Source organism: Hyperolius riggenbachi, chromosome 4 (genome assembly GCF_040937935.1).
Source record: "Hyperolius riggenbachi isolate aHypRig1 chromosome 4, aHypRig1.pri, whole genome shotgun sequence".
Taxonomy (NCBI): domain Eukaryota; kingdom Metazoa; phylum Chordata; class Amphibia; order Anura; family Hyperoliidae; genus Hyperolius; species Hyperolius riggenbachi.
In genome coordinates this window covers 368,290,197-368,312,763 of record NC_090649.1, presented here as the reverse complement: position 1 = coordinate 368,312,763, position 22,567 = coordinate 368,290,197, and the positions used below count along the sequence as shown (strand labels likewise).

Below are 22,567 nucleotides of genomic sequence, written 5' to 3'. Positions count from 1 at the left end.
ATTGAATGTTCCCATGTAAAGCATCCCTGCAGTTATGTTATCTAGTCAGATTTGCCTTGTTGCGTCGTAGTAAAATACTTTCAACAGTTGTTGTAGAACGGCGCGCTCTGGAAATCTTAGCTATCATGCATTGTATCCAGTCTTAACACAGAATACTTACTGCTTAGAAGATAACCCCCTTAAGCAGAAAATGCCAATTGGGGGATTAACATCTGGCAGCTAATACTCCGTCTGTTAAGTAACAGCACTGAAAGGTTATGTGAGGAGACTCCACGTACATCTGTCATTAGCCCACTCCCCACTGACTGACGTTTCCTCATTTTTGTTTTTTTGTTTTGTTTTTTTCATTTTTTTTTTATTATCCTCCATCTGAAACTATTACTACAAATTCCACAGATGGTTTAATCCCACTTGGTTTGCTAGCTGCTTCCACTTATATTGAAATATCTGGATTACAAAATATATTGATGCTTTCCTTCGTGTTTCTATGTTATGTATTTAATCTGGGAGAAAAAAAATGCTTCCTCAATAAAGAGTTATGAATGATCATGCAGATAACTGTCCATGCTGCTATGGAGATGTATTTTTAGCAACTGCAACATGGTCTTATTTTGAATGTTTTATTAATGACTGCTCCCTGAATGTTTCCAGAACATAAGGTTTCTATAATTAGAACATCATATCTAATGTATGCAACATCTGTTCATAATCTGGTTAAGGTGGGAGGGGTAGTGGAGTTGTTGCATGTTTATTTCTAGTGTCAATGTAGTGCTGACAAATAATGCATTGCTTTGCTTTAGCCACCCTCCCTCAAAGGTGGGCACTATCCAGTGTTGTAGGGTCAGTTTGGGGAGTAGGAGACTGTTAACTTTGCAGGGTTTTTTGGAGGTTATAGCAGCCCTTTGGACAGTTGCGGCTTAGCCTTCCTTCACATTGCTGATGGCACTGCTGAACGAGGCTTTGTGGAGCCCCAAAAGTTTCCTTAAATTATCTTTATTTGCTGGTTTGAAAGTCTGGCATCATCCCATCTTACCCCTGTCCACACCTTCTTCCATACTTAAATCTCTTCTTCTACTCTTCCTGCTCCCCCCCCCCCCCCCCAAACTTCTCCCACCACCACCCACACCAACACACACTGTTTCCCCTGTTGCAGTTGTTCCCCAACTGGCCCCATTGGCACTATGGGCTTTCCATCACAGTTCCACAGTGCTTAGCAGTGGGACCCCCTCCTTATGCTGAGTAGTCAAGACAGAACATTTATATTGCGCTTTTTTTTCTGGCGGATTCAAAGTGATTCAGGGCTGCAGCCACTTAGGGAGCGCTCCACGGGCGATCAGGATTGTTAGAGAGTGTTGCCCAAAGACTTCTTACTGTTTTACGTACTGGCTTGAGCCGGAATTTGAACCCTGGTCAAGGGCTGAAATCCTACATTGAAGGCAGCAGCCTTACCAGTACACTAGTAAGCAGGTAGAATAATGCTGGATTTAGATTGTGTTGAGGGCTGTCATTGTGTCCATTATCTTTCTGTGTCTTCTATTTGCTTTGGGTCTCATTTCTGTTTGAGTCTTTGCTGCTGCCACTTTCCATCTTCAATCTGGGTCTGACTACAAGGCCAGTTTAAGCAGCCCGGGGTAAAGGTAACTTGCCTCCACCCCCAGCAAAGTCAGTGCCAAGGGCCCCAGAGCTGGCTGCTGCTATTTTTTGTGTCTGTAACTTTATAAAGAAAGTTTGATTACAGAAGAAGAGTGCAGAATGATGCAGCTGCGCTAACCTGCTTTGTCCATTCAGCAACCTGGGGAGGGTCTTTGCTGGGTCTGTTACTCCGTTGAGGGCCCTTTCATGCTGGGATGTTGCATTGCATAAATTTTACGCATCTGGACGCTTGCCTAATGCAAGTCAGTGGGGGTCATTCATATTACCAGCGCCATGATGTGGTCCGTCAGAAGTCCTGGAATTGACGCTGGTCCAGAACTACGTCACCACGCGGCTTCTGCGGTGACTTGCGGCCCGGAAGTCATGTTAGTCTTTGGCAATGCGTATTTTTACAATGCGCTTCTGTGCACTTCCGCAAATCCCGAAGCAGGAAGTGACCACAACCGCGCATCAAATCCTGCTTGGCTGGTGGCCAGACAGGAAACACAGCGTACTAATGCTGTGTTCCCTGAAGGCCTGTTTCTGGTGATGCGGTGCGGCGGGCGCGATGCACCACATCACTACCGCCAGTTTGCAATGTGAAACCGGCCTGAAGAATGGAAAGCACAGAACTGCATAAAAAATATTTTCAACTTTCATTCGATTCGATCATTTAGATAGAATAAACGGGAAAATCAAACGTTTTTATTGTATCGTGTATGGGCACCATTACACATACCAGTTGTGCTAACTCTCCGGAATTCAGCTGTAGAACAGGACAAGTGGAGGCAACAAATAATTCCAAGTGTGTGGTTTTGGATTTTTGTTCATTTACACATTAGCCCCTTTGTAGTGATAGATACCTAATTATTTTAAAGGACCTCTGTTGCAAAAAAATAAAGTAACATGTGTACACATAAATACATGATGTACATTTGTTCCAAAGTAAAATGCACCATTCATTTATTTTTTCCTTTGTCGCTGTCACCTACAGTAGGTAGCTCTAAACCTTTTACTGACAGCTTTTGGACTAGTGAATCTCTTGGGGGTTTCACAAAGTTTCTCTTATTCTTTTCAAAAGCACTCCCTGGAAAATACCTATACAAAGATGCTGCCTATCCTGTGTACTTGTTTTCGTAATAACGTACCTGATCCTTTCAAAGATGAGATGCTTTGCATATCAGTTGTATAGAAAAACCGTTTTAGTTTTTTCATTGAAAAAAAAATTGGTCTTTCAACCAATCTATGTATTACATGCTATGTCTTTGTAGAAAATGTACATCATACTTTTGTGTCATAATTTATTTTTAATAACCCTTGATTAGGCGATCCATTCTGTTGCCTGGCATCATGAAGGGAAGCAGTTCATCTGCAGTCATTCAGATGGCACCTTGACCATATGGAATGTACGATCTCCTACCAAGCCTGTACAGACAATCGTACCACATGGTAAGAGATGGTCTTAACTTGCATATCATTCCTATTTAATCAGGGTGTTTCTTTTATATAAAATTACTTCAATCATTGACAGTATTACCAAATTTAACGTGTGATTTTAAACAACTTTTGCAGTTTCAGTTGTAAAGTTTTAACAAATCAGCAAATTGGTACCCGTTGGGCACAGCACAGGTCAGAGGTTAGCTGACAGTGAGGAGGGGTATTTTTGAATAAGTGTAAGGAGTAGGGATAGAGGTGCGTACAAACGCACTACTATAGAAAACGACGGGTCCGTCAGACCCTCGTGGTATTTTCCTTTTTTTTTCTGTTTTTTTTTTCAGCAATTCTGAAAGATTTTTCTGCATTTCTGAACATGCGGTAAAATGTGTGGTACATGCATAAAGTGCTGTATTTTAGTGGTAAGCATGCAGTTAATAAATAGTAGTAGTCTTTAACTGTCATCCATAAATTAGGATAGTTTTTGGAGGATTTTTTTTTTTTTGAGGGGTGAAAGGTGTAATGATTATGTAGCAACCTATGAAAAGTATATTTATAGGCATCCCCTATACAAAAAAAATCCAGTAAATATTTGGTGTTTTATTTCTACTATTTTCTATTACACAGCCTGAATAGGAACTCCACTAAAACAGCAATAGGAACTCCTCTAATAACAGCAAAACGCATACAAATTGACTTTACCTCCAGTAATAGGCAGTCCTTAAAGGGAACCTGTACTGAGTAAAATTATTTAAAATAAACACGAGGGAATTTCAAATGAACATTACATAGTTACCTTGCCATCAGTTCCTCTCAGAGGCTCACCATTTTCTTCTGACAATGATCCCTTTCAGTTCTGACATTTTCTCAGAACTGAAATATACCAGTTGCTGTCAGTTATAGATCAGTTGCTGTCAGTTACAGCTGAGAGGAGAACTGATGTGTCCATGTTTCCCTATGGCTCAAGTTGGTGGTACTACAGTTTAACTGTGTGCTGAGCAGAAAGCTGTTATGGTGTAATGGCCATTTTCAAAATAGAGGACGCAGAATTCCATTGATCAGTGGACAAACAGGACGCAGGAAAGAAGGAGATTGATGAGTAGACTACACAGGAGGCAAGTATGACTTGTGTATGTTTATTTTAACTTTTAATTTTCAATTCAGGTTTTCTTTAAACTAATCGGTAAATTATATATTAACATGCCCCCTAATTTTCATGAAAATAGCTATTTTCGGTAAAATAAATGCAGATTACCTCCCAAATTACCTCATAAATAATTTACCTCATGAGATAAAACATGACTAAAACTACCAGAATTGCTAAATGTCCTTACCTCATGAGGTAAATTACCATACATGAGGTAATTTGTTTGAAAATCCTACCAGAATTGAGGTTGACAGCATGATAAGTTGGTTGATAGGCTGAGAAGCATAGAATGTGTGATCAAGGCATGCATACAGCTTGTGGTTTTTTAATGTTTGAGTTTCACTTACCTGGGGCTTGGACCAGCCCCCCCCCCCCGCAGCCGTCCTGTGCCCACGGGGTGCCGAACCAATCCTACGTTTCTCCACCGCGACTTACTTTCGGTTCTGCCGACCACTATACCTGCCACGGGGGCAGGCGCAGTGAACGGTGACTGAGCTAAGTGAAAGTGAGCTGCAGCAGGGGAATGGTGGATCCTTCGGTAACTTCGCAGGCATAGGTCAGCTGCAGGGAGCTGGCAGAAGCCCCAGGTAAGTGAAGCCCTTTTTTTTTTTTTTTTTTTCAGGTCCGCTTTAAAAACTGCATGAAAGGGAAATGTTTTAAATAGTAAGGTGAGGTTGATCATGGATTTTCTTTCCGCAGAACATTGATAGGTTGATGATGTTTTTATGTAAATTAAGCATGGCAGGGAGAAGGGGATCCCAGTCTGTTTATAGTGCACACGGAACATGTGTAGAGTATAAGGTCATAAAGGAGGGAAGTAGCAGATAACCAATCTCTATTTTGTCTAATGTATTGGTAAGGCTGTTGCCTTTGATGAAGCGGCTGAGCCTTTGTTCAAGGTTCGAATCTCGGCTCAAGCCAGTAAGTAAACCAGTAAGGGGTCTTTGGGCAAGGCTCCCTAATGATCTTGCTCACCCGTGGAGTGCTCCCTAAGTGGCTGCAGCCCTGAAGCGCTTTGTACACTTTGTATAGGAGCACAAGATAATCACACAGCAATCGTGCCGCTATGCAAATGTCCTCACAATATGGCAATTTCCCGCTAGGTTTTTTTTCCTGGAGCAAATCGCAAATGCAAAACACATTGCAATTGCACCATACACCAGATTATGGCGTTGTTAATTGTAAAGAAGCTCAGATTGCAGCACGATTGCGATCATGTCTCCTATTGGAGAAAAGTCCTTGGTGAGCATGTGATCTGAATGGTTACTGTGTAGCCATGAATGAATGTGCTTTCCCCCTCTGTGTTGAGTGATTAAAATAAATGTGTTATGAAGTAACCAGTACGGATCAAGGGCTGTGGAGTCGGTACAAAAATCTTCCGACTCCTCAGTGTATGAAATCACAACTCCGACTCCAACTCTGACTCCGTGTACCCAAAATAGCTCCGACTCCTCGACTCCGACTCCTTAGTCTAATACTTAACAGGGCTGTGGATTTTGTACAAAAATCATCCGACTCCCGACTCCTCAGTTTATGAAATCAACGACTCCAACTCCGGGTGCCCAAAATTGCTCCGACTCCACAGCCCTGCATCAAGTGTTTTAAGATTTGTATTCGTGTTTATCTGAAATGAATATTGATTAGTGCACATGGTATGTGTAGTAATTTTGGCCTTTTTCCACCGGAAATGATAAAATCGCAAAGTCATATTGTACTTTTGCAGATTCTAACTTACGTCACTGAAGGAAAATGCAGAGGCAATCACAACAAGCTTCTTTTCTTTTCTTTTTTTTAACGTACAAAAACAAAGTGCAGTGATGTAAATGGGGCCCCTGCGATTTATATTATTTTGCCAGTGTCCTTGCGATTTGCAAAACACATGCAATCCAAAAACGGATTAAAGTTTGGTTTCGTTTTTTTTTTTTTGTGGGTTTTTTTTTTTGTATTTTGTAGGTATGCATAGCATTAATGGCCTCAATTCTGGTTGCTATTAGAGATGTCGCGAACCTCCGATTTTCGGTTCGCGAACCTCCGCGAAAGGTTCGGTTCGCGAAAAAGTTGGCGAACCGCAATAGACTTCAATGGGGAGGCGAACTTTGAAAATTTTAAAAATTTCTACCGGCTGGAAAAATAATAGAAAACATGTTTCAAGAGCTCTAATACCTGGAGGCACACCTGATTGAGTGAAATACACATCACTGCTGGAGGACCCGCCCTCCCTCCCTCCCTCCCTTCTCCAAGCTAGGTCCTTATACCATTTGACTCAGTTGTCTGCCTACACTAATTAGTTATGGTAGATCTGTGTTCGATTCCCAGCCATGGTATGATGTATACTGGTTTTTAAAATAGTATAATTCCCTGTCAGAAGAGACCCTCCTCCCTCCGGTAGGAGGGAGGAGGGAATAGGTAGAAGGGTAGGAGGGAGGTGGGAGGAGGGAGGCCACAAGAGGCTAATTAAAATCTCCCTAGCAGAGCAGCTGTCCCATAACTAATTAGTGTAGGCAGACAACTGAGTCAAATGGTATAAGGACCTAGCTTGGAGGAGGAGGGAGGGAGGGTGGGCAGGCCGGCCTCGAGCAGTGTGTTTGGCAATAACATGTCTGCTGACAGTGATATGGAGGGTCAAAGTTTTGCTCAATGGGGCGAATCGAACTTCCGCAAAAGTTCGCCTGATGCAGGCAAACTTGAACCCCCAAAGTTCGCCTGGATCCGTTCGCAGGCGAACCGTTCGCGACATCTCTAGTAGCTATGTGAGGTAAATATTTTTTTGTAGGTAAAATACCGCATGCGGTATTTGCAACTTTTTTTAGCAATTCTGAAAGATTTTTCTGCATTTCAGAACATGCGGTAAAATGTGCAGTAAAACGTGCGGTATTTCAGTGGTAAGCATGCAGTAAATAAATAAAAGCAGTCTTAAATTGTCTTCCATAAGTTAGGATAGTCTCTGAAAGATTTTTTTATTTGAGGGAGGAAGGTGTATTTGATTATGTGGCAACCTATGAAAAGTATATTTATAAGCATTCTCTGTTAGAAAAATCCAGTAAATATTTGGAGCTTTATTTCTACTATTCTTTTCTGTTACACAGCCTGAATAGAAACTCCACTAAGGCTAGGTCCACACTAGGTCCGTGACAGATCGGATCCGTTTAAAACTGATCCCTCCCCCCCCCCCCCCCCCCCCCCCCGCTATGAGATTTACAACTCTCCTCTAACATTTTTGAGTTCTGATTGTGGCTTTTGACACAAATGTGGCCAGTCAGAACTCACCATAGATTGACACTAGGAGGTACTTGTGTGAGCTATTAACACTAGCACTTCTATTAGCACTCCTTTGGCTTTAGTAGTGTCTGAATCATACACCTGAAGCAAGCATGTGGCTTATCCAGTCAGACTTCAGTCAGAGCACTTGATCTGCATGCTTGTTTAGCATTTATGGCTAAAAGTATTACAGGCAGAGGAACAGCAGGACAGCCAGGCAATCTGCATGTTTTAGGGCCCGTTCAGACTGCACGCGTTTCCAGCCGCGTTTTGGAAACGCGTGCAGGAGGCCGACACGCACGACATCAGACAGTGCATAGAGTGCACTGTCTGATGTTCACACTGCATGCGTTCCGGACCTGTGCGGTCCGGGAACGCATGCTGCACGCAGATTTTACAAAAACGCGCGGCTGTCCCATTCACTTTTCAGTGATGGGATCAGCCACGCAACGCACACAAACGCGGATGGCGTGCATTCGTACGCGTTGTGGTCCGCACGCGTTCCGCACGCATGGCCATCCGCATTTGTGATGTGAACCAGCCCTTAAAAGGAAATAAATATGCCAGCCTCCATATCCTTTTCAATTCAGGTATGCTTTAAAGGGGAACTGAAGAGAGAGGTATATGGAGGCTGTCATGTTTATTTCCTTTTAATCAATACCAGTTGCCTGGCAGCCCTGCTGGTCTATTTCTCTGCAGTAGTATCTGATTAAAACCAGAAACAAGCATGCAGCTAGTCTTGTCAGATCAGACTTATAAATCTGAACCACGGAAACACCTGATCTGCTGCATGCTTGTTCAGGGGCTATGGCTAATAGTATTAGAGGCAGAGGATCAGCAGGGCTGCCAGGCAACTGGTATTGTCTAAAAGGAAATAAACATGACAGCCTCCATATACCTCTCTCTTCAGTTCCCCTTTAAGTCCATGGTAAACCGTAATAAGTGAATGTGGAAAGCTGCTTGATGTCTAATGTATTGTTGTATTGTTATTTTTAAAGCGATACATGTTACATCCTGAAGTATTCATGTAGGTTTGGTAACCGTTTTAAATGAAAACCTTTTTGCTGAGAAAAGATGCAGTTTTAGGAGAATTGTCTAGTGTTGCTTTTCTTCTGCTGTATTTTTGTTAATCAGAGCTAATATAGAAGTGTGTATCTATGTTTTTGTTTGAAATAACTCATGATAATGGTAATTAAATCATTTGGTTAATGTTGGAATCACATCATGCCTGTTTGGTAGACTTTAATGTGATTATTGTTTTGTAGATTTCTTGGTGTCATTAGCAGCTCAGTGTTTAAAATTAGTCCACAGTCCAGTTACTACTTTTCTTTATTCTGCCCACAAGGTTTTCATTGTTCCTACTTGTCTGTATTTTGGCCTTTCTCACATTAGTTTACATAAATGTGTGGGAGGGGTGCATACCACCCTTGGGGAGGGGGTGCACATGTCTACCTAATTCTAAAGCCCCATCTACACGATACGATTCTTTGTACGATTCAATTACGATTCTATTTACGATCCGATTAAATCCGACATGTCCGATCATGATTCGATTCGATTCAATTCGATTTGCCTTTGCAAAACAATGGCAAATCGAATTGAATCGAATCATGATCGGACATGTCGGATTTAATCGGATCGTAAATAGGATCGTACAAAGAATCGTACAAAGAATCGTATCGTGTAGATGGGGCTTAATATGGATGCCTGATTATTTTATCTGTGGGACATCTGCTGCATAATTATATTATCTGTGGGTCACCTAGGTACTTATTACTCTTATCTGAAGGGGCATATGGCTACTTAATTCTTCTATCTGGGAAAAATGGCTGACACACTCTTGGCCCAATGCAATTGTACTGCAAAGCATCATGGTCTGAATCAGTAGGTTTGGCTTACTTCAATGAAGTATGGTCTAAATGAGTAGGCTTGGCCTACTGCAATGCATTATGATCTGAATCCGTAGATTCGACCTACTGCATGGTCAAAACATACTGTAAATATTCAGGTAGAAGAGGATGCTTGAAGACTGTGTTTTATAACTGCAAGGCTCTAAATCAGATACTTGGAAAGATTGGGCGAGTGCTGGCATATATATATTCAGATGAGCACTCCTATGATATATTTTACTTTGAAAAGCTACTAGATTTGATTGGTGGAGGTTTTATAATCCTATCAATTGACTACTTATTTGTATATTGTCAGTAAACAACAATGAGAATACATGTATGTATGTGTGTATGTGTGTGTGTGTGTGTGTGTGTATATATCTATATATATCTATATCTATATCTATATCTATATATATATATATATATATATATATATATATATATATATATATATCTATATCTATATATATATATCTATATATATATATATATATATATATATATCTATATATATATATCTATATATATATATCTATATATATATATCTATATATATATATCTATATATATATATATATATATATATATATATATATATATATATATATATATATATATGTGTGTGTATATATATCTATATCTATATATATATATATATATATATATATATATATATATATATCTATATACAGTGGAGGAAATAATTATTTGACCCCTCACTGATTTTGTAAGTTTGTCGAATGACAAAGAAATGAAAAGTCTCAGAACAGTATCATTTCAATGGTAGGTTTATTTTAACAGTGGCAGATAGCACATCAAAAGGAAAATCGAAAAAATAAGCTTAAATAAAAGATAGCAACTGATTTGCATTTCATTGAGTGAAATAAGTTTTTGAACCCTCTAACAATAAAAGACTTAATACTTAGTGGAAAAACCCTTGTTTGCAAGCACAGAGGTCAAACGTTTCTTGTAATTGATGACCAAGTTTGCACACATTTTAGGAGGAATGTTGGTCCACTCCTCTTTGCAGATCATCTCTAAATCCCTAAGGTTTCGAGACTGTCTCTGCGCAACTCTGAGCTTGAGCTCCCTCCATAGGTTTTCTATTGGATTAAGGTCCGGAGACTGACTAGGCCACTCCATGACCTTAAAGTGCTTCTTCTTGAGCCACTCCTTTGTTCCTTTGCTGTATGTTTTGGGTCATTGTCGTGCTGGAACACCCATCCACGACCCATTTTCAGTTTCCTGGCAGAGGGAAGGAGGTTGTCGTTCAGGATTTCACGATACATGGCTCCGTCAATTTTCCCGTTTAATGCGATTAAGTTGTCCTGTGCCCTTAGCAGAAAAACACCCCCAAAGCAAAATGTTTCCACCCCCATGCTTGACGGTGGGGACGGTGTTTTGGGGGTCATAGGCAGCATTTTTCTTCCTCCAAACACAGCGAGTTGATTTAATGCCAAAGAGCTCTATTTTGGTCTCATCAGACCACAGCACCTTCTCCCAGTCACTCACAGAATCATTCAGGTGTTCATTGGCAAGCTTCAGATGGGTCTGCACATGTGCCTTCTTGAGCAGGGGGACCTTGCGAGCCCTGCAGGATTTTAATCCATTGCGGTGTAATGTGTTTCCAATGGTTTTCTTGGTGACTGTGGTCCCTGCTAATTTGAGGTCATTCACTAACTCCTCCCGTGTAGTTCTGGGATGCTTTTTCACCTTTCTCAGAACCATTGACACCCCACGAGGTGAGATCTTGCGTGGAGCTCCAGAGCGAGGTCGATTGATGGTCATTTTGTGCTCCTTCCATTTTCGAACAATCGCACCAACAGTTGTCACCTTCTCTTCCAGCTTCTTGCTAATGGTTTTGTAGCCCATTCCAGCCTTGTGGAGGTCTACAATTTTGTCTCTGACATCCTTGGACAGCTCTTTGGTCTTTCCCATGTTGGAGAGTTTGGAGTCTGCTTGATTGATTGATTCTGTGGACAGGTGTCTTTTATACAGGTGACTAGTTAAGACAGGTGTCCTTAATGAGGGTGACTAATTGAGTAGAAGTGTCTAACCACTCTGTGGGAGCCAGAACTCTTAATGGTTGGTAGGGGTTCAAAAACTTATTTCACTCAATGAAATGCAAATCAGTTGCTATCTTTTATTTAAGGTTATTTTTTAGATTTTCCTTTTGATGTGCTCTCTGCCACTGTTAAAATAAACCTACCATTGAAGTGATACTGTTCTGAGACTTTTCAGTTCTTTGTCATTGGACAAACTTGCAAAATCAGTGAGGGGTCAAATAATTATTTCCTCCACTGGTATCTATCTATCTATCTATCTATCTATCTATCTATCTATCTATCTATCTATCTATCTATCTATATATATATATATATATATATATATATATATATATATATATGTATACATATATATATATATGTATACACACACACACACACACACACACACACACACACACACACACACACACACACACACACATACATACATACATACATACATACATACACACATACACATACATACATACACTGGAGTCTTCAATTTACAGAAGAGTGTCATCATTAAATTGTCTGTTGAGGCAAACCTCATAATATCCATGAAAGTCTAGATGCCCCAGGGCAAGTTAGATTTTCACTAACAGCTGGTTCATTAATGTGGAAACTGACAATCCAAACTGATTTTTTTTTTTTTTCTATCATCCGTTCCCCATTCACACATGCTGTTGAGCTCTTTCAATCAGCTTGTTTTTCTCTATGGAGAAAGGAAGGGTGAAGATGAGCGCGAGCTAGCTGGCAGCCCTTGCAGTGGAACATAATGATCAGGCATTTTTGCAGCATGCCTAATTGTTAATAAGCTTTTTGTAGGCATCGAGAAATACACATTTAATAACAAATGGCTTCTAGCTTGGAACTGGGCCAATCAAATGCAATTCCTGCAGATTTGGAAATGCAATTCCTGTAGATTTGGATTGCCCCAATTCCAAGCTGCATACAATTTGAATTAAATTTGCATGCACACCAGAAAAATTAGCATCTTATTGACCATCTGTATTACTAGATACAGGATATAGGTATAGGATTTAAAGCTACAGGCTTGCTAGTCACCAGCCGCTCTGGATGCTAGCCTGGCTCTCAGGGGCATAAAGAGATAATTTGCATATTCAGTAACTGTGCACTGTGGGTAACCACAAGATTGTACAGTCAAGATTGTAACATTAATGGGCACTTTAATTTAATAGGCAGAACAGTGCAGTTACTTTTAGCAGCCCTGCTAGAGTTATCTCGCTACAGATAACTTTGGGCAGGGTAGTGGCAGCCAGATAAATTCAGGCTACCTTATGGAGCCTGATGCAGCGTAAGCGTAGACATCAGTTTCATATTTACCTGTTATGGATGCTGGATTGGCTCTCCTCTTCCTCCACCGCCTTTCTATTCACTAGGGGTGTCAAACTCTAACTTTGTGAGGTCCCCAAACCTCAAAAACTTAAGTAATGCTCCAACTGTTTGGGTTGAATTATTTTGAAGTCAATAAGTAAAATGACTGCCTTATCCTAAATGCTGACATGAATATAACCCTCTAGAATTGACATTCCTGGAATCTACGCATATTCAAATTCGTCATAAATAAAACTATGTCTAGAGCCTGTTGTCCCACTAAACAAAGGCATTTAGGCATCTTGGTTATTGGAAATGATGCAACACACATTGTAATAAACTGTGTGGAATTCTTGGTCTACCATATATTCAATGTTCTTCAATTGTATTTGGTCATTGATTTTTGTTTTGTGGAGTTACCATTTAATGTTACAGTCCAGTGTTTCCTTTCTTTAAGAGAGGAAACAAATATTGGCAGAAACTCAAGCCGCCCAGGTGTTAAACTTTTCTTTGCTTGCTGCCATTAAAGTACACATTGTAATGTTTATTTGAAAGCTTATTGGGAATCCTGGCTGAATACAAACACAATAGCTGACTATTTGCCTAATGCATGTGCAAGGTCAGACTGAAAAGGCTGCAGTGCTCAAATGTGTAGGTTATAATTTATTGAAGGGCTAGCTGTCTTCCCAGCCAGTGCTGCTGCTGGAAGAGGCAAGCAATGCAGGGAATGTTGTCTAGGACTTGAAAGTAAAGAAAAAACAGTGTGATCAAGAAGATGATGAAAGGGTACAGCTGTTATTGACAAGTATAGCAGCAACACATTAACGTTTAATTAAATACATTGCATAAAAGCAGCATGCTAGTGTATTTTCTGCAGTAATAGATGAGCTGCAGGAATAATAGAAGATGTGGATGCAAAATAAATGTGAGATTGCTTAAAGAGCACACCAGGAACTGGGCACACTTAATAAAGTATACAATGTTCTGTAAAGACAAATGTGTTTTTTTGTTTTTTTTTTAATCAGGTATGCATTTTTCCCTTAGTCGTCGGGGTTGTATAGATACAAGCACTGACTTTCTCTGCACCACTTCACACAGTATGTAGTCTTGTCACAAACTGTTCCTCAGAGGGGCTCACTATGTAATCCTCACAATATGTCTAAGGCCATTTTTTATTGGATAGGGGAGTTGAGTAACATGCTTTTGGGGTGTAGAGGAAACCGATGCTCCTGTATAAATCCACGCAAACATTGGCAGAAATGACCAACAGACCATCTCTATGCAGAGAAAGGACCTGGCCCAGATAACCTCTCTAACCTAAAACCCTTGTCTAAAAAAGAAAAATCCATGCTGAATACAAATTTGCCTTAAGGGCGCATTTCCACTGCTGCAAAAATCAGGCCAAATCCGCAGAGTTTCCCTGCAAGCAAATCGCACGGGGAAACTCTACCATAGGGGATAGTGCTGCCGCCGTCCCTATTGCTTGCCTTAGCGATTCGGCAGACATTGGAGAATTTTTTCGTGTGGGCTGCAGCGAATTGCGGCTTCCTGGATTTGGCTGCGTAGTCTCATAGGAAAGAAGTGCCACCGCGCGTCTCACAGGATGCATGACGGCTAGTGGAATGAGCCCTAAAACAGAAAATATTTGCAATTATTCAGCTTTAAGTGTGTAAAAATGTTCTCCCATGATGCATCACAATATGCGAATCATACCTTTTATATGCCTAAATGCCACACACCCAAAACCACTGCATCTGGGTTGTAATTGTGTGAACTTTGTAAGGGCCGGTGCACACCAAGAGCGGTTCTGAGCGTTTTTTAAAAAGCATGCGGGGTGAAGACCGCTTGGCTGATGAATGGGATGGTGCACACCGGAGCTGTTTGTTTATTTTCCCAAACGCAAACTCTGGTACTGCAGCATTTTTTTTTTATTTTTGAGGCATTTCTGCCTCAATGTTAAGTATAGGAAAGTGGAAAATCGCTCTGAAAAATGCTACATCAGAGCGATTTCCCAAGCGTTTTTGTTACAGAAGCTATTCAGTTACAGCTTTACTGTAACAAAAATATATAATCTGCTACACAAAAAATGCTTCAAAAAATTCTAGGCATGTTTAGAAAATCTCTCTAAAAATGCCTAGAATCGCACTGAAAAACCTATTCAAAAACCGCTTGCGTTTGCGGAGCTGCTAGCAGTTTTTGGTGTACACTGATATAAATATAAACATCTCGTATCTTCACAGCATAGACAATTGCCTTCAGATGACCCCAAAGATAAAAGTCTAAGGGGATCAGATTGGGAGACCTTGGGGGCCATTCAACTGGCCCATGACGACCAATCCACTTTCCAGGAAACTGTTCATCAAGGAATGCTCGGACCTGACACCCATAATATGGTGCACCACCACATTACGGGTGTCAGGTCCGAGTATTCCTAGATGAACAGTTTCCTGGAAAGTAGGTTGGTCTTGGTGGCCTATTGAATGGCCCCCAAGGTCTCCCGACCTGACCCTTTAGACTTTTATCTTTGGGGTCAACTGAAGGCAATTGTCTATGCTGTGAAGATACAAAATGTGTAGCACCTGAAACTATGGATACTGGAAGCCTGTGCTAGCATTTCTCCTGCGGTGTTGCTATCAGTGTGTGAAGAGTGGGAGAAGAGGGTTGCATTGACAATCCAACACAATGGGCAGCACATTGAACACATTTTATAAGTGGGCAGAAACCTTTAAATAACTCATGAAAGAATAAAGTTACGTTAAAACCAAGCACACCATTGGTTTTTTGTGTGAAATTCCCAATAAATTTGATGTCACATGACCCTCTTCCTATTGAAAAAACAAAAGTTGGATTCAAAATGGCCGACTTCCAAATCGTCGCCATGGTCACCACCCATCTTGAAAAGTTTCCCCCCTCACATATACTAATGCGTCACAAACAGGAAGTTAAGATCACCAACCAGTCCCATTTTATTAAGGTGTATCCATATAAATGGCCCACCCTGTATTGTATAACAAAGCTGAAAGATTGTGCCACCCCTCAACACCCCATGAACCCTTGTTGTTGTGTTCACATAGCAAAAGTTAAATTGGGTACATTTAGAGGTATGTTTTTGTGTCCATTCAAGTTTCTGAGCTTTTTTTTTTAGCCTGCAACTCTTATCCAATCAGTTATTCTCATGTTATAAATACTCTCTGTTGTGAGTTAGGCATCCTTTTAAAATTTGGTTACTTTGGTCTGTATAAAAATAAAACCAGGATATGCAGATCACCGAAGGGCAATCCAGAGGCTCAGTGGGGAAGATATCACAATAAATAAGTTTCTACTTGTGCTGCCTCCTATTCTACTAAGTACTCAAGTACCCTCCACACCAAATCTGTTAATACAGAAACAATTGAGAGAGCATGAGTGGCAGACCAGCTCTGCTTCCTCCCACAATCCACTGAAACATATTTCATAGAAGCAACCTGCAACCATAGTTCACATATGAATGGAAGATTGAATTATTAAAGCACTTCTCATGGGCATGCCTTTAAAGGGGTTCTTTCGCGAATGAGGAAAAAAATAAAAAGTGGTTTATGCATAAACTATTAAACATCCTTCTAAAATAGTGTAAAAAGTTTTTTTTAAAAAATGAATGGTTTCATCAATACAACATGTAATGTAAACAGTGACATATGAAGGACTGGGAGGCTAATCCATTTGTCACTGGTGTTTTTTTTTAACTTTCTTTTACAACTATAACTGCTGCCTACGTAGTTTTCAGTGGTATAACCCACTTCTAGCAGGAATCACTGTTATAGCCCTAACAGCTGAGCTCTGCTGAGTTGCTCAATATGTGTTTACATTGTTGCTAGGCAACCAGACTCCGTGCAGAGACTCGTTTTGTGAAAAGTGTCATAAGCTCCTGGGAGAATCAGTCCCATCTACACCATATGATTCTTTGTCAGATTCGATTCAATTTGATTTGATTCATTGATTTGATTTGATTCAATCTGACATGTCCGATTCATGATTCGATTCAATTTGAATCGCTGTTCTACAACAACTAGTTTTCGTTTGATTTAAAAATTGCGCCGCCATCTTGGCTATGTTATAACTTCCGGGTCACTACTGCCTTCTCTGTTAGAGAAGTGCATCACTGAATAAAGCAAGAAGAGGAAGTGACATGCATGGTCATTGCAAGAGGCTCCTCCAGAGGGGTCCTAGCACGACTTTGTTGGAAGTCGTCTTTCTTAAAGGCATGCCCATGAGAGGTGCTCGGAATCCCTTTAAAGATGACCTAAACTCTTCCACAGAAGAGAAGGAAAACAGAAACCCACCTTATGTGTATTTAGAGTTAATAGCCTGTCTAATTCTGCCTTATCTGTAAGTAATAAGCCACTGTATTTTAATCTGATCTGTGCTGTGGGTGTGCCGTTCAGACAGGCTATATGGAAACACAGGAGTTTAACCCTTTCTGTGCTCCCAGCAAACTAGGAAGTAACTACACTGCAACATCTTTGAAGGAGCTCTATAAGCTGTGACAAGGAACTGTATTTCTGTAAAGGTTATTAAGCTGTTGCTTATCTTATATAACAGAGAGGAAGTCCTGGGTTTAGATTTGCTTTAACTGTAACATCTATGCCCCACACAGTAGAGCAAAGAAAAGTTGGTTGGAATATGAGCTAGTTCATCCTTCCTAAAAGCACCAGGGAGGCAAGTATGCTGCAGTGACGTGGCAGCATGCCTTTAGAAGACGGCTAGACCCATCCAAAATTGTGTGCATGATACCTTTGCAGTTCATGCATCACAAATTTAGTATTTGATTTTTGTGGGGGTGGAGAGGGCATGTTTTATTGTTGGAATTAATAACCTTAGGTGGACAGGGAAAATCCAGACCATCAGTTTTACAACACCTTGTGCAATTTACAATGAGAGCAGTTTTTCGTACATGTTACTTAATTCATTGCTCTGTGTTGCTGTGTTTTGTTTTGTGGGCAAGAGAAATCTGGTAAAGAGAATAACAGTGGAAGTGGAAACTGGCTATAGTAAACATGTCTGTTGCTTCAAGATTAAGAAAACATACTACCTGATTGATACTGAGCAGCTTTGAGATTAAAGTGGGATGAAACTTTGATTAAAATGTATATAAATCATAATAATTGCCCAGGAGTATGCACCTGTTTAAACCTGTAGTTCCTAAATGACTTATGCCAAGTAGGAGTAGATTTTTCTGCGATTGCAATTTTTCGGCATTTTTCCTGCATTTGTGATTTTTAAGCAGTAGTGAGCTCAAGATGGATGCTCGCCCAGTATGAATATAAAAAAAAAAGTATTTACCATGGTGCCAAGTTTTCAGACACAAGAAAAGGTGTTACAGGTACAATACATTTATTCTGAGGGTGCCAAGTAATTATTTTTTAATTCATTATATATAGAGTTTCATTTTACTTTAACGTGTCACACTTATTTGATATATGGTTTGCTGTGTGCTACATACATAAATTACTCATATTTCAAAGTAACTGTCTTTTTCTCTTCATTTTCCTGTGGTTTTACAAGCTTCAAAATATGTGCGTGTGATTGGAAAGGAATTACTTGTGTCTTTATTGGAATTCTATTTTTGCCTGGCATTGGAAGGAACTAAACTGCTTATTTATGGTTCCAATTAGGTTGTAGAAAACAAGCATTCCTATGGCAACAGCAGAAATGTTATGTGAAATAGTACCATCACATCTTGGCTTATAGAACAAGCTTATTGTCTGATGACACTATATTTTTTGGCTGTCTAGCAATCTACAGTATAGTACTGCATAGTATCTATGAAGTTTAGAGTTGGTCTTTAGATTTCTGTTTGTTTTTTTACAAACTGTAGTAATTTGTCAAATTGTAAATTGCTTTGGAATGCTGATAATTTATATACATTCCATGTTCACTTTGCAAATGTAAGCATGCCAGCACACCCATTAGTTATATATTTGTATTAGTAGACCATACACATCTCTAGTCCTATAATAATGGTGGCATGATTAGTGAGCACTGGTTTAGTGACTTTTGGTTAGTGGAAGTAGCTTGGTCAGTGAGAAAAGGGTGGGGCGACAGGAGGAGCGGACGTCATGACGTAGTGCCGCTCGCTCTACTTCGCTGCTGAGAGATGGGCTTGCTGGTATAACAGCATGTGAGCCCGAAAGATACCCCTGACTGCTGAGGGGAGAGCATGCAGAGGAAAGAGGCGGCCATCAAGTATAGCGGAAGAGCAGCCGCGAGACGCCTCTCTAGACCCTGAGCTGCCAGCGTTGCTCAGCGATGGGGCTGGGAGTCGGACCACTGTGAGGAAGGAGGATCTCAGCAGAGAGGCTGCGATTGTGCCTGATGGAGGAGTGCCCGTGAGACGCCACACGAACCCCAGAGCTAACAGAATCGCTCAGAGAGGGGCCAGGAGCCGGCTCACAGAGGAGTGAAGGTGAAATTGCTCACAGAGGAGAGGAGGCGAGCTGCAGCGAGAAAATCTGTGTCACTTGCCTAGCATTGGAGGGTGGATGAGCGGCACACCCCGACAGAGAGGCTGAACAAGGAGGCGCAAGTCAGCCAGATGTCAGTAGATACACAGTAACAACCAGCCTGAGGGGGAGGAAAGGACCTGGCGCCTGGGAGCAACAGTGATTTGTGAGTGGACACTGCAGGGCCGGGAAGAGAAGAGGCACAGGGGATTTACTCAACCCTTAGCAGGCCCCTGAAAAACTGTACCAGGGTGAGACGCACCAGGAAGCAGTTGGAGATGGCAGGAGGCACAATAAAGAAGGGTACAGAGATGGGGAGTGGAGTGTCCGCTGGCCATGCAGCAAAAACACCTCAAAGAGGAGCATCAGATTTCTTTACACCAGCAGGATCTGGAAGCCCACGTGAGCAAATGCCCGAGAAATCAGACAGAGCAGAGCAGACGAGCACGCCACACTCTCAAGCAAATAAGAAATCTACCAGTTGGGAAGAGATGTGGGCATATCTGAAAACCCTGCCCACTAAGCAGAACTTGTGTATACAGACAGAAAAGATTCTGTCGGCCACTCACACTGAGGTGGCTGCACTAAGGGAGGAAGTGGCTACGGCCTCCTCACGGACTGAGGCATTGGAGCAAGAACTTCAAAAAGTTAAATCTGCATTGGCTGAGCTGCAGCAAGAGAGAAACAATCAAAAGCTCGTCAATAAGATGATATATACACAATTAGAAGATACGCAAAATCGCTCCAGAAGGATGAATATCAGGATCCGGGGCCTCCAGGAGTCAATAGGTGCCGAGAGGTTGCATAATACCGCACAGGGAATATTTAATAACATTTTGAAAAGACCTGAGGAACATTCGATTGTGATAGACAGAATACACAGTGCGCTGGGGTCGAACCCAGGGACAGGTGAAAAGGATAGAGATGTGATCTGTCGACTTCATTACTTCATGGAAAAAGAGGCAATTATGACAGCAGCACAGAAGCATCCGGAGATAGAGTTCGAGGGGAAACCTATACAGCTGTTCCAGGACCTGGCAACATCAACATTGCAGCAAAGGAGAGCCCTTAGACCACTAATACAGGCCCTGCAAAAGGAAGGAGCCTCATACAGATGGGGCTAATTTAAAAAAGGGGCCCTGGCCTTTGTTTTGAGAAGCCCGGATGACTTACCCGAACTTTTTAGAGTCATAAACATCCCGGCAGTAGAGCTGCCAGACTGGGACGTGGAAAGTATAATGCTGGGTAAGAAGCGGCAAGTCCGCCGAAGTTGAAAATAGTTTAAAGTATTTCAGTACAGGTGAGTGAATATTGCATAATTTGTGGTGCTAGTATTCCCCATTGAAGAGGATAACAACTCCGATAAGAGCCGCTCAGACGGATCAGGGGGATGGGGGGGGGGGGGGGATGGGAAGGTGGAATGTACTTTTGGAAAAGACTAATAATGACACGAAGAATCAGGTTATACTGAGAAATGTATTTTGTGTGTCATTTTTTTTTTCTCTCTCCCAAACAGGATAGAGACTTTGTGTGTGATAAACACTGCAGTGAAGGGTAAATATAAGATAATGGTTGAAATGTGAAACACAGGAAGGGGGGAAAAGCTGCACATGAAGGGAGATGTTTTGATGTTAAGGGGATTAGAAATTACTTAAAACATTATGTGTACGAGGTGGAAGGATTGCACCCGGGGAGAGTCGCTCACACAAGTTAGAAGTATAAAGTTTAACTAGTAATGTTATGGTGGGGGGGGGGGGGGAGTGGGTTTGCTGAGTGATGAAGTAATTTGCGGGGAAATGGGTGATGGGTGGAACACGGAGGGTGATGTGGTGGGTGGAACACGGAGGGGGATGTGGTGGGTGGGTGGGTGCCACATCTCGGTGTGCCCCCCCGCCCACCCTGCTCACCAATGGGGTGGGGGACTATATGGAGAAATACTGTTGTGGAAAGTAGTGGGGTAAAGGATAATTCACGAATGTGGTTTACTGTGTAGCAGAAATTTTTGCAGAATATAATGGGAAGTGAACTTCCGTGGGTAGGAGGACACGGGGGTGGAGTTGGGGGGAGGAAGGGTGTGTATGCCTGTGGAGTGGATGGGAGCATCCTAGGCATGCAACCCATTAGACGGGGGTAGGGTAAGGGATTGGATAGGGGAAAGCGGGGGGAGGAGAAAGAAAAAGAGACGGGGGAGGAGAGAGAGGGGAAAAGGGGGAAGAGAAGAAAGGGAAAAGGGGAAAACGCAGCCCACTCAGCAGGGGGGAGAGGAAATGACGGGCGCTTATTGTGATGATCTGTCTTCGGCCTCAGTATGGGCCTAGAGCCCAGAGATGGGGAGGTGGAAAACCTCCTCAAGAAAGAAGGAATTTCAATTACTTTTGTAAAAAGGGGAGTGGACGACATCCACTACACTATATAAGGCAGGTAGGACTGTCTTTTTTTTTTTTTTTTTTTTTTTTTTTTTTTTTTACATGTCTCTATTTTTGTTACTTTTTTCTCTCTCTGTTCTCACTGGAACTATCCCACTGGTCAGTAAGGCAATGGCTGAGAAACAAAGTAATGTCACGGATTAACATGCTGTCCCAGAACATCCATGGGCTAAATATCCCCGTAAAAAGGTCGATTTAGCTCCAGAACCTATATAAGTCCACCACACCATCCAAGTTGCCTTCCTTCAGGATACACATTTAAAAGGTGAGCAACACCCAGGGATTACTAATAGGAGGTACCCGATGGCCTTCTATAGTAACAACATGGAAGCCAAAAGTAGGGGGGTGGCGATAGTGATTGCAAGTAATATAAGACCGGAGGAGATTGAGGTAATTAAAGACTCACAGGGAAGATTTTTACTGATGAAAGGCCTATTTAATGGGAGACGGATGACCTTGGGTGTAGTATATGCTCCTAATACTGGTCAAGTGGGGTTTATGGACCAGTTCTTGGGTAAATTAGATGAGTTTACAAGAGGGATCAATAGTTGTGGCAGGTAATCTAAATTTAGTAATGGACCCCCAGGTGGATTCTTCCACATGAAGATCCTCCCTCACTAGGAGAGCTTCTCAAAGAGAACAAGGTAAACACCAACTGATTGACATATGGCGTATCCAACACCCATCGATAAGAGACTATACATACTACTCGCTCCCTCATAAGTCTTATTCCCGATTTGACAATTTTTTTATATCTCATAACCTCTTGTCAGAAGAGATTAAAACTAATATAGAATCCTCTCTGATCTCGGATCACTCTGCTGTTAAATGTAATATAGGGTTTCTGCAAAAGGAGAGGGGCCCATGGAACTGGAAATTAAACAAATCATTACTAAAGAAAGATGAGATAGTT

General features: G+C 41.4%; 1 protein-coding gene across 8 annotated transcripts in view; it reads left to right on the top strand.

Annotated features, from left to right (window-relative positions):
- The window catches only part of STXBP5 (syntaxin binding protein 5), a 557,868-nt gene that overhangs the window by 338,373 nt on the left and 196,928 nt on the right, over positions 1-22,567 (top strand). For all 8 annotated transcript variants that reach the window (XM_068231993.1, XM_068231992.1, XM_068231991.1 and 5 more), the window contains one exon: positions 2,958-3,081. In XM_068231993.1, coding sequence (XP_068088094.1) covers positions 2,958-3,081 — 124 coding nt within the window. The remainder of the gene's footprint in view (positions 1-2,957; positions 3,082-22,567) is intronic.